Here is a 16,806-nt window from a genome sequence, read left to right as displayed (position 1 = left end):
GATCGGTTTCTGCTCGTGGATTTTGTTTTTGCCATTCTACAGAATTCTAGTGCTGTTTCGACTTTAATGTTTACTATTTTCACAAGTATATTTTACATATATTTTACATTTCTCAAGGGGTTAGGTGAAAAGACAGAAATGTCTTCTTCTTACTCCTGCGAATGTTTTTTAGTTTAGGAAAGATTTTTACTTCATCAATATTAGCAAAATTACATTGTACTATTTTTAGATATTTTTATCATTGCAAATACTATGCTACTAAAAAAAAAAAAAAAAAAAAAATGTCGTAACAGTACGATTCTACGGCAAAATTTCCGTAGATGTCTTATTTCAAACCAATGTAAGTATAATGATAATTCAATTGTTATTCGTTTGCAGTGTTGGCTGGGGAGTCACCCGTTTTAGATAAACTCAAAAAGGTACCTATTTTTTCTGTTTTTGATAAAATGTGGAAAGCTTTTACCTCTTTCAAGATTTGTTTCAAGTCTGATCAACCTATCGACAATGCAGTTTTTCGGGAGGGGGTACTAGGGTTAGCGGTTGAGGGGTATGTGCGGACGGGGACCTCATAAAACCGACCCTTAGAGAGACTATTTTTGCTTAAAAGGTGACCCTAGAGAGACATTTTCACAAAAATTTATTCGTTTTTCAAAAGAATTCCCCAATACTTTCGAAAAACTTTCTTACTTACTATGGCTTTTCACTCTTCTCTGACTCGAGTTTGTGAAAATAACCGACCCTTAGAGAGACTGATTCAAGACTTTCTGATTTTTGCAACCCGTAGAGAGACTTTGAAAGGTGAAAAACCGACCCCTAGCCGTCCGCGCATACCAAGCACCAATTAGCATACCCCCTCCCCCCGGAAGCAGTTTTTGAAGACCTAGGCTACTTTTTGTAGGTAACCTTATCTCTTGAATAATCGGTCATTCGAAGAAATAATATATATATTTAATACAATTCAGAGTTTCCATAACTCGGTCACGCACGGGGAGCACAATTTTTTTCAACTTAAGGAAATTTCGAGTTACAGAGGTTTGAGTTGAAGGAAATTCATCAACAAATAATAACGTTTAATTTTCAATTCTATTAATTCAGTGTTCTTCGGAAAAGCAAGCATGTAAAAAACAAGCCGGAGGCGACGAAGTAAAACTACACTACTGTGATGATGGATTTGTGATTTGCTTTTACGGTTCATTGAAAGCCAGATGCTACATCAAGGTAAAGATCTGTTCTATCTTGATTTTACACCATTATCTTACCGGAGGAATGGTCGAGAATCTCCCGAAACGTAAATTTGGTTTTCCAGAAAAAGACCGTATATATTCCCTATTGAGGAGGTTGATAAGTATATAAGTTTGCGACCGCAGTCGAAGGCTCCCTTTTCTCTAGATGTCTACCCGATGGCAGGGGAGGGCGCCACTCCTTTCCCTAGATTTTTCCACATATCCTTGATCCGTCTCTTTATTTTGGGAATCTTTGGTATGACCCGGCTGGTGATCGAACCTACAGCCTTGCGCACCCTAGCTAGATGCTATACCTTCATGCTACGGCCGCTAAGGAGGTACATTACTGAAGAAAGTACGGTTTACTATATTGATGGAATTCCATAGAAGATGTAAAAAAATCTGTCAAAAACAAACCAGAATTCCATATATGGGGTAGCTTTTTATCCTACAAAATTAAGAATTCCAGAAAGTTTTAAACCTAAAATTGCCTGGAATTTCCATTTGGTTACGGTATTTCCAGCCACAAAGGTTACGACCACCTCAAAAGGGAGGTGGACAGTTTTTTTCTGGCAAGGCCCAATCATCTGATCCAGTAAACCATGATAAATATGATTCTTTTACCACGAATATGAATTTTTTAATTTTTTGACAAAAAATAAATTAAAAAATATGTTTCTTTCAATGAAGTGATTTTTTTACCATATAGTTATAACCTGATCTCTTGGTTTAGGAAACAAGGGTAAAAAAATAGATCCGGTTCATAGTTTTGTTTTGTCAAAAAGATTATATTTAATACACACTTCTCGAGATAAATCAACAGCGTTGCTGGCCTCGTTTTCAAATGAAATAATTACTTCAAACGACATTTACACCTGTTTACACGTGTAATATTTTTTCCCAAAAGACCGTTTTCAAAGTTGAAAACTGCAAACGCTTGCAAAGTAAACATTAATCATATCTGGCGACGTTGAAGTATCTAGCAACAAGGCTTTTAGAACAAGGTTCGTAATTATTAGAAGAGTGTATTAAGTAACTACAGTAGCATGTCCCTTATTCAAACTTTTATTATTCGAATCTATTCTATAATTCGGACTAACTTCCCGTCCAAAAGAAACCTCTAAAATTACTTTCAAATATCTCTGCAGAGAGGAGGTTGGAAATTGTACTTCTGAAAACCCAGAAATAAGGTAAATGAGGGCTAAAATCAGGCTATTTAGAGCAAAATAGGGACTTTCTATTTGAAAGTTGAAAATATTCTTAAAAGTTAACAAGCGGGGGGGGGGGGTCCTAATAGGTCTGGGGGTCCTAAATAGATCTGGGGGTGGAAACTTTTCGAAAAATTAACAAGCAGGGGGGGACGTTTATTTGGAACCTAACAGTGCCTATTTTTCCTTTGGTAAAGGGGTGTGTACTTGGATATGGCAGAAAATATAATAGGAATGTTGTTGTTCGAATTACAAAGAGATTCGAATTATAGAAAGTATCTAATGAGGATTATTCATTGACGGGGCCTGGGAACTAGTTTGAATTATGATTCGAAAAAAACGAAGTTTGAATCACAAAGGGTTAACTGTACATATTGGAAGTTTAATGTTACATGGCGATCCATACCTTGTAAGGAAATTACACTTGATAATTATGGGTTATCAGAAGGTCTATTAGTACAAATAGTGGGGAAAACATCCTCCACATTGCCCGATGATGGGAGAAGAATCTCTCGAAACGTAGCCAAACGTAAGTCTCGTGATCCAAGCCACGATAAACTTCCAATATGAATATCACTGGGTCGATAAACGCAAACTTATTTAGTTCACTGTACTTTTCCTTGGTTTGGAGTGTCTATTCGGATATGACACAAAATATAATGTTTTCTTGACACTTTATTTCTAGTGTTATGATGATGAGTAGAAATGTATTCGAAAGACTTGTGCAACTCGATATGCTGATTGCATGAAAAATTGTCCAAGGAGATACTGATGTCACGTATTATACATTATATATTAATTTGAGAAAATTGTATTTACTGTTTTTCTTCAACATTGATTCTGTTTTATAGCTAAAGTGAATTATTAGAGCAAAAAGAAAGATTCACTGAATACTCATCCCAACTAAATGAAGCATTTACTTTTTGACACCCCTGTGCCTCAGTGTTCGGTGGAATTTTTTCCCACAGTGGGAATGGAAACTTCTATAAAAATCTCAATGGGGAAAGAAAATGTATTGTTTTCAGCTAAAATAATCCAGTGGGATTGGTTTCGAAGTACAATTTTTTCCATTGTCTTTCAGATGTAACCAATGTCAATTTTCCAGTGGGACTAAATTTTTGGGTAATTTATTTGGCCAAATTTTCAAGTAGGGAGCAAGCATGATACCACGAACCACTGGGTCTCTGACACGAGGGTATTTTTTGGGGAGCTTATTTGCTAAAAATACTGTTTCTCAAAGCTGTGAGCTTAGTATATCATTAGAACTTTCTACTAATCAAAAGAAGACCTATATTGACATTTAGTTTTTTCATTTTAACAACTCAACTGGTTAAATCAGGCTTGATAACGTATTGCAATTCTTCTTTGCAAGTTATGAAGTTTATTGAACTTCATTTGATTGACTGACAAAACTTTGCAGAATTTCGGTGAGTTTAAATTCGAGACAGTACATTGGTTATTCTTATAAAGCTTATTATAACCTTATAAAGACATGTCAATTTTCTCCTTGTAACAAAGTTTGTTTACTGGGCAAACAATTTCAGGATGAAATCTAATGTAAGATATGTTGAACATCTTGGATATGTCAATCAAACAAAAGTTAAAAGTATTTTATAAGAATCTCTAGCTCACATTGTACAATGTCAATTTTATAATGATCATCTAAGATCACTTCAGATACTATCAACATTTTGTGGCTACAAGCCTTACATTTCAACATTTACAATTTATGCTATAACTGTTTAAGACATGATATGGTGGATATGTTCCTACAGGCTCCAAAGTTGAATTTACGATTTCTTATATCACCCGAAGGAAAGGAAAAGATTTTTTGCAGACGATACACAACCGAAAAACTTGGTGATGGGATAGTACCCAAGATTTGATCATATTAAGCCAAACATAAACACTGGGAGAGTTGAAAATCAGATAATTGTTTTCATCAACTCCACCAATGGATCCCTTGTCAAAATATTTATATGGTGAAGTTTTAAGAATCAATAAAACACACCTATTATTTCCTTTAGACCATTTTTTACAGTGAGGATTTGATATTTTCATTTTGTGTCATTCCGTCAGCTGATAAAGTGCAGATCACATCTCCATTTTGGATCGTACCATCCTGGCAAGTAGTTTTTTCGAAAACCATTTTTTGGATAACTTTGGTCATTAGCCTACTTTGTTGACGACTTTATAATTTATTTTTGTTAATTTTTGGAGTGACACTTTTCGTCAAGTTTATTTTTTCGTCACGTAGGGAGATCATCATTTTCAGAATTATACACATCTCTGTTTCTGTGGGCAGAGAGACCGACCTGGTTTGTAAAAAGGGTATATGTAAATTATATTTTAATCTGTTTTTTTTTTCATTTGCAGATTAGACCGTAAACAAGATGTCTTCACTCAACAATGACGTATGTGGTCGCTGCGGGAAACGTGTCTACCACGCAGAAGCAAAGGTGGGTGCACAAAGATCATGGCACAAAGTTGGTTGTTTCACTTGTAACGTCTGTAAATGCTCATTGACTTCCGTTACATTAGCTGAAAATAATGAAGGTATATTATATGTTGTTTTCATTTAATTCTAGAATGGATCTTTTTCAGAAAGACTGCTGTTGTTGGCATAAAAAGGCCGTTGCTCGAACAAAAAGCCATGGTGAATTTTTTCGATTTTTGTTCATGTGTTTCTTCTACTTTTCGAAATTCGAAATCAACTAAAAGGACCATAAGGAAATATTTCTAGATAGAAACAATCTTTCCTTCGAACAGAATACAAAAGAACCCTAATAAAAACAAGGGGTTTTGCTTTGTTTTTGGTAGGCTAGGGAATGAAAAATTAACTTTGGCGATTTCTAGATTATAAGCTGGCGAATTCTTTGCAAGCGCAGTGTATTGATTGGTGTAAATATGTACTTGAGGCGGCGAACCGAGCTTTTCGAATGCCAAATTGTAATTTTTTTCGTACCTTGGACCGGCGAAATTCGTCGTTCGCCGGGCCTAAATAAGACCCCTGAGCGACGTCGTGTCTAAGAAAGTTTACCTTCAATTTTGAACCGGAGAATCTTACGTCTGTGAAGTCATAATGTGAGTAAAAAATTTACTTTTCAGAAAATGAAATATACTGCAAATCGTGCTATGGACGTTACCATGGTCCTAAAGGATACGGGTATGGAGCAGGAGCCGGATCTCTAAGCATGACTGGCTCTGATAAAAGTTACGTTAAATATTCCGGATGTTTAACGGCGGCTGGAAAAACTTATATGGGTGGTAACCGATGCCCGCGGTGCAGTGGTTCCGTTTATCACGCTGAAGAAGTTCTCGGAGCTGGATTAGTAAGTACTGTCCATCCACCATTCTATCACCAATTAATTTCCACAGTATTGCGAATTCATATTTTTATAGTGGAATACACGTTTTTTTATAAGAACATCTAAAAAGCCTTTGGATGTTCATAACATGTTTTTATTTTCACCATTCTGTGAGTATTTTTGTCTATTTTCCTGAGAAAACGGATGTTTTTGAGTCCGCAAAGCCTTAAAATGTTCTTAACTTGTTCTTAATTTTTTGGTCATAGAATCCTTATTTTCTTTAATAGTTTGTTCTTATAAAAAAACTTTTACTGTCCATCTATCTATTCTGTTACCACATAAATTTCCACGGTATTATGAATTCATGTTTTTATACAGAAATTATTCAGTCTTCCTCAAAGTGCCCTAGTGTTTTAAAGGGACATAATAACAGTACTTGCCAAATTTGTAAACAAACTGTATGCAGCGGATACAAAATCAAAACAAATGTCACATGTCAAAATAAAAAATCAAACCAAATATGGCTAATTTTGATTGTTCCATTGTTTTACAAGTTTTGGACATTTGATTTTAATTGTTCTCTTTAATGACACGTGGTTCGCGCAATGTTTACATTTTACTCCATTACTCGAACACACATAAGAAACTAAAATTTGTATTGCGATTGTAAAGTCGACCAGAAATTGTTTCAAGCTATTAAGAAAACTTGTGAATTATATAGGTTTGGGAAAGTTCGCGAAAGTTTATTCTTGCGAATCTGTAAAACCTCAGTATCGTAATAAATATCAAATTTTCGTCCTAAATTAGCAACAATCAGTCTAAAATTCGAACTATATGCCTTGACTTACTGTGTCTTTTTTCTGTTTTAGTCGTGGCATAAGGGCTGCTTTAACTGCAAAATATGCAACAAGAAATTAGATTCAACGAATTGTCAAGAAAACGACATGGAAATCTACTGCAAACGTAAGACAGATTTATTTTACTTATTGAAGCTAATCTTTAAATCTATGAAACTGCGTGCTCATCTTGGGGCCGCGCTAAAATGTCGAAAATCGAGTACCCCCTCCCCTGTACGCAAGTGTACGCAAATGGATGTCAGGGATGTTAAAGTGGCTAATATGTTTATGAGAATCGACTTTAGAGAAACGTTCAATAAATTTTGGAATTACAGTCGGCCCGCAAAGCCTTGAAATGTTCTTAAAATTGTCACCAATACGGTTTTTACTGAACCTGTATATTCCGTATCCCACCTCGAGAAAACCGTGTAAAAATTGTTCTTTGTAGAAAAACATGTAATTTCTCTATTCTTTATCACATTTACAGCATGTTATGGTAAGCATTTCGGTCCAAAAGGCTATGGATTTGGAGGTGGTGCTGGCGCATTGACCAACACTGGAGCTTATGATTAAGAAATCAACAACAATTTTCTGTTCAAAGAACACTCTGAATACCAAAACAAACACTTTTCATATTCATAAATTTTCACAAGATGCTGATCAACGCTTATACTTACAATCTCTCGTTCCCAGAGCCACCTGCACCACTTTTACACCCCTGTCTCACAGCCCCGGTGGAACTTTTTTCCTCAGTGGGATAAAAACTCCTATTGAAATCTCAATGGGAATGGAAATTCTATTGTTCCAAGGTTAAAAATCCAGTAGGGATGGTTTTGGAGTGCGCAATTTTTCAACATTGAATTTCAAATGGGGATGAAATCAAAGTCAACCTCCAAGGAGGGCTGAAATTCCAGGGTATTTTCCCACATAATGAGGCCACTCATATGGTCTGGCCTACGTCATGTGCCGTGCTTAAGGGTGGGGTTTTTCAGCATCCCAAAATGCACTGTAAGCGTGTGTTTCTGTGAGATTGCACTGCAAGGTTTAATTTTAAAACAAATTCAAAATAAGGTTTTTACTTCTCGTTTGTTTGAAAAAGTTTCTATTGTCTGATAATTACAGCTGACAAGAATAATTTTCTCAGTTTTTCTTTGAAACAGTAAAACTTCTTCTTTCACGAAGATTGACAGCTGAGAAATATAATGCACTATAATAAGGGTTGGGTAAATCAAGAGAAAATGCACTGAAAGGGTAATATTTCAGCCTTTTGAATTGCGCTGTTAGTGTACGATTTTGAAAAGCAGATTTTGCGCGGCACATACCGTCATTTCGAAATCGAGTGCCCCCCCGGGGGTTTATTTAGAAAAATTATCTTTCCAAACGTTTTTTTCCTCTTTTTTATTGCTACAGTATTTTGTAAGATTTTGTTGATAGAATTAACTGTTTTTCAGACCAAATTTTAATTTTTTTAGAGAAATATAAAAATATACATATTTATTTTACGAATGGATATCATAATCTTGTCGTCCTAATCTTTGAGATTCCTATTATTCTTTTTGTCGCATCGGTCTAACTCAAACGGAGGAAAGATGACACTCCGAATCGAATTAATCTGATAAAAATATCGTAATCTTCATTTACAGTACAGTCGGGACGCTGCACAAACTACAGTTGACGCTCTCTAATTTCGACGTTCTACTATTCGATAGGCTCCATGAAATTTGGAGTCCCCGCCAACAAGAAACTCTCATAAACGATGCTCCCTTATTCGATAAAAATGATGAAAATCCAATTCCCCTTGAAGATCGAATTAGAGAGCGTCAACCGATGATTAGTGAATGTTTTATGCTTGCGAAAAATATTTTCTACCAGTCTCCTTCAGGTTTTGGTGCTTAGTACACATATGTACCACACTGACTGACTGACTGACTGACCAAATTTTCGTAAGATTAGGTATGGACCAAAGTTGAGATAAGATCCCGTGAAAATCAAACAAGATTTTGAGAACATTTCCATAAACTTCTAGTTCTATTGAATTATCACATAATACATTACGTACATTTTCGTGATTTTAAACATAAAGGATAAAATAAAATAAAAAGTTAAAAACATTAGCGCAAGATGTTCTAAGACGCTGATAAATGGAAAGCACAAAAGTAGGTGTAGACTCAAATATCAAAGTGTAGACTCAACTTCTCTGTGGCTCTATGCCAAAAAAATGGATGATGATCGATTTATCAGCAGTGGAGGGTGTGTCTTGGCGGGGTCTCGGCTGTAGTTGACATCCTTCTAATTCTAAACGAATTTGTGCTCTCCTTCCCATACCCCAGCATATCCTCTTTTTCTCATCTTTTGTTCTTTTTCTTTTTTTCCAAGAAATTAATGCAGGTAGTGGTCACACACTCTACCAAATTTTTCAGGGTAATTACAGTAAATAAGTGTGTTCACGGATTACCCATAATGGGGGAGTTGTTTCGTCGAGATCAAAACATTTTGCATTTCATTTTTACCCGCAAAAAGTGAAGAAAAAAACGCTTGTACACTTATTATGCTATGGCACTCTTGGATTGTTTGCTCTCTAAGTTTGTTTTTTTGATAAAAGGTTTGATTTGTTGCTTTAACTTCCAGGTCAATTTTGTTTTGATTTCCTATTTTGGTTCCAGAATTCATGCCTCTCGTAGCCAGCCCAGCAGAGTGTCAGACATGATGATGTGTATTCTCCTCCGTTCCGTTCGTAACTTGATAAAATCCGTGTGTTCTGCCTTTGATACAAATGGGCCGTTCCAGAATTTGTCTGTAACAGGGAGGCGGACGACATGGGATTTCTGAGGGTAAAAGTTTTTCACCTAAATTCAAAATTTCAAGGCGAGAGAAGAAAATGTATGAATTTCCAAGGCAATACACCTTTCCGTCCCGTAATAGACCTTTTTTCAAACAGTCAGGCACATCCTGGCAAATGAACGGGGTATTTTTCACTTGCGACCATTGGTAAATGAACGGGGTCGAAAACGAAAGTGACGTAATAGCGCCGAATACCCAGTTTAATTGAACCGGGCTGGACATATTTAGCTTCATTTCAAAGAACTGCATAGATGAAATTTTTTTCCATGGGTCAATTTTGTCTTCGAAGATTGAAGAAACTTTTAATGAAAAAATAAAGTTCCCAGTTTTCTTCTTTTTTTCCCTTTTTCAGTTTGAAGTTCATTTTTATTCATTTTCACGCTTTTAGCCTGAGACGTCCTATCTCATTTACACTGGGTGACGAATACCCCATGCAAATGCTCACCCCGTTCATTTGCCAGGATGTGCCTGACTGTCAAAGAGGACATCCTGTTGAATAATTATGTAGTCCAGCCATAAAAACAATGATAGAGCCATGCACAATTACTGTATCATGCATATTGTAATACCGTGAGAGGTCCTAAAGCCGACAGCCCAGCCTAAAGCCGATGGGGTATTTCAAAGATACAAACTAAAATAAAAACAAACCTTTCGCTGTGACACAACGAAGATACCAAAGTGTCAACTAAACTGAGAGATTTGATACACTGAACCAATTGAACCAAATAACAATAATTGCTTCTTATAACAAAACATATTTTTTTATTGCAATATGCACAACGTCATAAATGACAACAGTAGTAACAGCATCATAAAAAGTAACGAGATGTTTTGATTTTCCAAAGCACACGAAAATATAAAAGAGGTCTGTGCACGAGCGTGCTCATTTTGAAACGTTACGTAATCAAGCCTGGTTTCTATTACTTTACACTGGCACTTGGCTTGATTGCGGGGACTTTGTGTAAGGATACATATAGACGACGTATATTACATTATATTATATATTACATGATAAGAATACAAATATATATATATATAGTCTAGAAGTATAAAACCTTCAACTACTCAAAATGGAAACAATAAATACAAAAACCCACAAAACAAAAAGACAATACAAATACAACAAAAATCTAGAATGAACATTCACAGAAAATCAATCAGGTTGGAGTAGAAAAGGAAAATATGATGACATAGAAATCCGTCAATGTAATATATATAAATTTTACCGAATACTAATCATAGCACTATAGGGGAGTGAATCACTCCAATCATCATAAATATTTCAAAAAACATATAACTATTTTCTGTCTAGTGCTCGATTGCACAGACCATCAATTGACAATCCACTTGATTCAACAACTTGGTCTAATAAAGTCTTACAAGGCCTTCCACGTTTTGTATAATTGTCACAGTTGAAGGCAAGCATTTTTACTGATCGATCAAGGGGCATTCTAATTACATGTTGCATATAATTATGTTGTTGTTTTCGAATAAAACAAGACACATCGACACTTCCACAGAGGTTGTGGAGTTGTTCATTACTAATACGATAACGTATTTTACGTATTTTACAATTTTACGTATATTACAATTATTATGTATTAAATGACACCTTGCTCCTATTCTAGTAAAGATAATATATGTCGTCAAAGAGTACACTTAAATGAAGAGCTGTCCGATTGCAGGCCTTTCGTAAATAAACATCCAGACTTATAGGTGGTAAAAAGGGCGTTGATAGTTGCCGCCTCATTGATTCGATGTTTGTTATTCAAATTAGTGCTACCACATCCGCCCTTTTTTCAACTTCGCACCATTTTTACAATTTAGTCTGTTTGTTTCTTAATGGAAACCAGTCCAAGTTGTTTCATATTTTTCCCGCACAAGTCACTTTTATTACAAAACTGTTATCGTTTTAAACATGAGCAATCTGATCCAGAATAAAAGGTAATTATTTTTACAAATCGCACTTTTTAATTACACTAATTGACATCTTGACATTACAGCTATCTTGTTAGATGTTTTGTTTCGAGAGTTCTAGCAATAGTTTATCGTTCAACTTGGAGAGGGAATGTTTGTAAACATAGAATTTTTTTTCATAACAGTTATTTGGGGGGTCGGAATTAGGCTGGGCTGTCGGCTTTAGGACCTCTCACGGTAATAATGCACGGTTATATCATTGTTTTTCTGCTGTATATACTACATACTTAGGCTGATGGAAATTAATGATATGTTTACCGTAATGACGATTTTCAGAATTCGATGCAGCCAAGTTTTCATTATTCATTATTCATTATTTTCCCATAAACATTTATTTTTACCAGATTTTTCGTTTTTCCTTATAGATACACAATCTCCTCTTGTGTCTCCGGAACTCTCGTGTTTTTATTGATTCTTTTGGTTCCCTTTTGTACGAGCTTAAAGAGATAAATCTTTTTCTTCCCGTTAGAGAATTATATAATGTTATCTCCACAATATGACAAAATTAAATTCACACGGTAAAGACTACTAGAGGGCTGTTTGGGTTGTTAACAATCTAAAAAAGCCACGGGCCGTTTGTTTGATATCAACTTCAAAAATTTTGTTCTCTGCTCAAGTGGAGGAAAAATAATGACAACTTTTCGAGAAAATGGCAAATAATGACAACTTGATGCGGCAGGTTTTTGAACACGTGGACGGCTTACGGTAAACATAACATTAAATTCCATCGGCCTCATTCAACAGGGGGGCCTCCTTTTTTAGACCAGACGTAATTAATTGAACAGTTCGATTACCGAGCTAATCGAACTTTGTCAAACTTAATCGAACAACAAAAGTTCGATTAAATTCTTTAATCGAACTTTTCAAAAGTCGCTAAAATTGTGAGTATACGATTAAGCTGGATTAAGTTTGACAAAACATACCGTCAGTGGTCCTTAATACCGACAGCCCTGCCTAATTCCGACACTCCAAATAACTGTTATGAAAAACATTCTATGTTAACAAACATTCCTTCTCCAAGTTGAACGATAAAATGACGGATCGATATGTGATCGATGGATTACTTAACGATCTGGATACTCAAGATTTTTTAAAGCTTACGATTAGTTATTGATTATTTATCGATCTATCATCGATCTTTTATCGATCTTATCGACCCTATCGACTCATACTCAATTTACGATCGATAACAAATCGTTTAACGATCGATGACGAATCGATTAACAATAGACCTTTTTTCAAAGAGTACGTCCTGTTGAATAATTATGTAGTCCAGCCATAAAAACAATGATAGAGCCATGCATAATTACTGTATCGTGCATATTGTAATAATAATGCATGGTTATATCATTGTTTTTCTGCTGTATATACTACATACTTATTCAACAGGACGTCCTCTTTGAAAAAAGGTCTATCGATGACGAATCAATTAACAATCGATGACGAAATACTAGCTCGATAATGGATCAACAAAGGATCGATACTCAAGACTTTTTAATGGCTGAATCTTCCATCGATCTCCTATCCGGATCGTTAAGTAATCCATCGATCACATATCGATCCGTCATCGAGCCGTTCCGATGATCGAATTTCAAAGAACTGCATAGATGAAATTTTTTTCCATGGGTCAATTTTGTCTTCGAAGATTGAAGAAACTTTTAATGAAAAAATAAAGTTCCCAGTTTTCTTCTTTTTTTCCCTTTTTCAGTTTGAAGTTCATTTTTATTCATTTTCACGCTTTTAGCCTGAGACGTCCTATCTCATTTACACTGGGTGACGAATACCCCATGCAAATGCTCACCCCGTTCATTTGCCAGGATGTGCCTGACTGTCAAAGAGGACATCCTGTTGAATAATTATGTAGTCCAGCCATAAAAACAATGATAGAGCCATGCACAATTACTGTATCATGCATATTGTAATAATAATGCATGGTTATATCATTGTTTTTCTGCTGTATATACTACATACTTAGGCTGATGGAAATTAATGATATGTTTACTGTAATGACGATTTTCAGAATTCGATGCAGCCAAGTTTTCATTATTCATTATTCATTATTTTCCCATAAACATTTATTTTTACCAGATTTTTCGTTTTTCCTTATAGATACACAATCTCCTCTTGTGTCTCCGGAACTCTCGTGTTTTTATTGATTCTTTTGGTTCCCTTTTGTACGAGCTTAAAGAGATAAATCTTTTTCTTCCCGTTAGAGAATTATATAATGTTATCTCCACAATATGACAAAATTAAATTCACACGGTAAAGACTACTAGAGGGCTGTTTGGGTTGTTAACAATCTAAAAAAGCCACGGGCCGTTTGTTTTGATATCAACTTCAAAAATTTTTGTTCTCTGCTCAAGTGGGAGGAAAAATAATGACAACTTTTCGAGAAAATGGCAAATAATGACAACTTGATGCGGCAGGTTTTTGAACACGTGGACGGCTTACGGTAAACATAACATTAAATTCCATCGGCCTTATTCAACAGGGGGGCCTCCTTTTTTAGACCAGACGTAATTAATTGAACAGTTCGATTACCGAGCTAATCGAACTTTGTCAAACTTAATCGAACAACAAAAGTTCGATTAAATTCTTTAATCGAACTTTTCAAAAGTCGCTAAAATTGTGAGTATACGATTAAGCTGGATTAAGTTTGACAAAACATACGTCAGTGGTCCTTAATACCGACAGCCCTGCCTAATTCCGACACTCCAAATAACTGTTATGAAAAACATTCTATGTTAACAAACATTCCTTCTCCAAGTTGAACGATAAAATGACGGATCGATATGTGATCGATGGATTACTTAACGATCTGGATACTCAAGATTTTTTAAAGCTTACGATTAGTTATTGATTATTTATCGATCTATCATCGATCTTTTATCGATCTTATCGACCCTATCGACTCATACTCAATTTACGATCGATAACAAATCGTTTAACGATCGATGACGAATTGATTAACAATAGACCTTTTTCAAGAGTACGTCCTGTTGAATAATTATGTAGTCCAGCCATAAAAACAATGATAGAGCCATGCATAATTACTGTATCGTGCATATTGTAATAATAATGCATGGTTATATCATTGTTTTTCTGCTGTATATACTACATACTTATTCAACAGGACGTCCTCTTTGAAAAAAGGTCTATCGATGACGAATCAATTAACAATCGATGACGAAATACTAGCTTGATAATGGATCAACAAAGGATCGATACTCAACACTTTTTAATGGCTGAATCTTCCATCGATCTCCTATCCGGATCGTTAAGTAATCCATCGATCACATATCGATCCGTCATCGAGCCGTTCCGATGATCGATCCTATCGAGCGCGGACGTCTGGAACAAAACATCTAACAAGATGACTATAATGTCAAGATGCTAATTTTTAATGTGATCAAAAAAGTATGAGTTGTAAAAATAATTACCCCTATTATTCTGAATCTGTTGCTTGTGTTTAAAACATTAACAATTTATGTAATAAGAATTTGTTTTGTATAAGAAGCACAATTATTGTAATTTGGTTTAGAATCAATATGTATCAAATCACTCAGTTTAGTTGACACCTTGGTATCTTCATTGCGTCACAGCGAAAGGCTTGTTTTTATTTTAGTTTGTATCTTTGAAAGACTCCATCGGATTTAGGCAGGGCTGTCGGATTTAGGACCACTCACGGTATTAAGTTCGACAAAGTTCGACAACGAGAAATGTTCGACAAATTCGACAAAAAACTCCGTTCTAAAAAGTTCGACAACAAAAAATGACCTCCTTTGGGTAATACCGTGGACGGTCCCTGGGTGTCTTGGCCGAAGTCCCGGGGGTCCGATTGGTGCCTACTGGTCAGGGGGATGTGAGGGTACACGTCTGCACCGTTGGGGGGATGTGAGGGTACACGTCTGCGCCGTTGGGGGTCCTTCAAAGTTCCTCAAAGTTCTTTCAAAAGCCAGCAAAAATTGCGAAAAATGACCTCCTTTGGGTACCAGCCTCGGTGGGACCAATCAAGGCCTCTACAGCCCCCCACAGCCTACCACAGCTAGCCATTCCAGGGTCAAATTGAAACTATTCTGGTGGCAATCAAACCTAGTTCATCTTGTAGAGCTTCAAAAAAGAAAAAAAATGAGGGTTCATACACCTCCTAATAATAAGCGGTTCCGGAGATATTGAGATTTTGGTTCCGTTAAAATAGCACCTTTTTAGACATTTGAGGTTGAAAATTTAGCCCAGAAATGGCATATAAAATGGCGCCGAAGTATACACTTTTTGATGGTTCTCCAATTTAAAAATCCAATAAAAAAAATCCGGATATCTTCATTTTGACTGTAGACTTTCATCGTATTCTTTTTGTAATGGCTTGCTAACACTTCAGTTCAAGGAAGAAATGAAAAGACATTTTTTTGAAAAAGAAGACATTGCATTGCAAAAACAATAAAAACGTTACAAAGCGGAAATTAAAATTGCTGAACCTACCTATCTTTGTAATCAAAGCGCTGTGGAGGAAAAAATTCCCCATGGCATATATATAAATAACTGTTTTAGGCTAAAAAAGGGTCAAATTTTTCAGTGGTACCAGTCTCTATAATTCTAGTCCTCATTTTCAGGCTGAAAATGATTGCCAAAGTATGAAAAGTAACAAATAATAACTTTAATGAAAGAATTAATTTCAGAGAGTAGCACCATTGGATTTCTCAGGTATTTTCTGATAAATATGGAAAGTTTCACTGTCTGAACATTTTTTCCTCCGCAGCTGTTTGAAATCAAAGATGAGTTGTAAAATTTTTCGTGTCCCGCAGATCTAATTTTTCTAAAAATGGCCTTAGTTGGAACGAATTTTTAGAAAGTATAGAATATTACACCTGCATATTATATATGGTTGGAAAGCTAAAAGAAAGCTCTAAATTACTCAAAAAGAATTAATTTAATAGCTCAGCTACACAAAGAACAATTGCTTGTCAAAGTCGGACCTAAAATTGAAGATTTTCATGAGCGTCAAATAAAAAACAAGCAAACCCGGAATGGCTACCACAGCCCTTCGGACCCCTTCGGATACCCTCTGCCTTGCTTTCCCTCAAAGCCAGCACCCTCCATCAGTCATCCGAAGCCTTTAAAAGGCTTGGAAAGGTGGAAAGGTTTGAAAATTGGTCAAATTGGAAAAAAAATGACTTCCTTTGGGTACCACTGGCAGGGCTGCAAATAAGCGTCGGTCATCGGTCAATGTCCGACTGAAAAAGCTATTTGACCGACTGAAAATCTTTTGTGTCGGTCACGATGTCCGAATGAAAAAAGGAATAAACCATTAACTTGAGAGTTGAAAATAAATCTCTTACACCCCTGTCTCTTACTTAGCCTATTCTTTTAATACTCGCTTCCTTTGTAGCTTTCAAGGGTGTTTCAAAGTTAACTT

At 35.7% G+C, this 16,806-nt stretch overlaps 1 protein-coding gene and 1 long non-coding RNA gene across 2 annotated transcripts; both read left to right on the top strand.

The window, feature by feature from the left end:
* The first annotated feature begins 375 nt into the window (after positions 1-375).
* LOC136820673 (uncharacterized) lies at positions 376-3,148 on the top strand. Its single transcript, XR_010848627.1, has 3 exons — positions 376-419; positions 1,096-1,218; positions 3,117-3,148. It is a non-coding gene; the product is annotated as an uncharacterized lncRNA (long non-coding RNA).
* A 1,312-nt stretch (positions 3,149-4,460) lies between these two features.
* On the top strand, positions 4,461-8,077 carry LOC136820718 (cysteine and glycine-rich protein 1-like). The gene is made up of 5 exons (XM_067076936.1): positions 4,461-4,556; positions 4,808-4,987; positions 5,540-5,763; positions 6,609-6,702; positions 7,063-8,077. Exons 2-5 carry the CDS (start codon positions 4,825-4,827, stop codon positions 7,146-7,148), a joined length of 567 nt encoding a protein of 188 aa, XP_066933037.1. The 5' UTR covers positions 4,461-4,556; positions 4,808-4,824; the 3' UTR covers positions 7,149-8,077.
* The last annotated feature ends 8,729 nt before the right edge of the window (positions 8,078-16,806 follow it).

This window comes from Clytia hemisphaerica, unplaced genomic scaffold (genome assembly GCF_902728285.1).
Source record: "Clytia hemisphaerica strain Z4C2 unplaced genomic scaffold, Clytia hemisphaerica genome assembly, whole genome shotgun sequence".
In the NCBI taxonomy this organism is placed as follows: domain Eukaryota; kingdom Metazoa; phylum Cnidaria; class Hydrozoa; order Leptothecata; family Clytiidae; genus Clytia; species Clytia hemisphaerica.
Note: the sequence above shows the minus strand (reverse complement) of the source record. Positions and strands in the feature narration are given on the sequence as shown.